The sequence below is a fragment of the Penaeus monodon genome, chromosome 22 (assembly GCF_015228065.2).
Source record: "Penaeus monodon isolate SGIC_2016 chromosome 22, NSTDA_Pmon_1, whole genome shotgun sequence".
NCBI classification, from domain to species: domain Eukaryota; kingdom Metazoa; phylum Arthropoda; class Malacostraca; order Decapoda; family Penaeidae; genus Penaeus; species Penaeus monodon.
In genome coordinates this window covers 39,099,869-39,100,167 of record NC_051407.1, presented here as the reverse complement: position 1 = coordinate 39,100,167, position 299 = coordinate 39,099,869, and the positions used below count along the sequence as shown (strand labels likewise).

Here is a 299-nt window from a genome sequence, read left to right as displayed (position 1 = left end):
ATCAGATAGAGAGTCAGTCAGTCAGTCAGAGTAAGAATCCTTATTTTTATTCTATCAAGATGGACGGCAAAAAAAAAAAATACAGACTAACAGACTAACCAATGATCTCCCTCCCCGCTTACAGACGCGGCTGGTGGACTCGGAGGGCATCATCAACCCGAAGGCCTTCTACAACTACCTGACGGCGTGGAAGAGTAACGACGCCCTGGCTTATGGCGCCTCTCAGGCCGACCTGCGCCCGGAACCCCGCCATTGGCTCCATGATGTTCACGACATCGATCTGAAGGTCAGAATCTTCC

The 299-nt window shown here is 50.8% G+C and overlaps 1 protein-coding gene across 1 annotated transcript in view; it reads left to right on the top strand.

The window, feature by feature from the left end:
• Positions 1 to 299, top strand: part of LOC119587126 (protein patched-like) — a gene marked incomplete at its 3' end in the record, with an annotated part of 106,921 nt that overhangs the window by 101,178 nt on the left and 5,444 nt on the right. Inside the window, 1 exon segment of the mRNA XM_037935877.1 lies at positions 125 to 286. Coding sequence (XP_037791805.1) covers positions 125 to 286 — 162 coding nt within the window.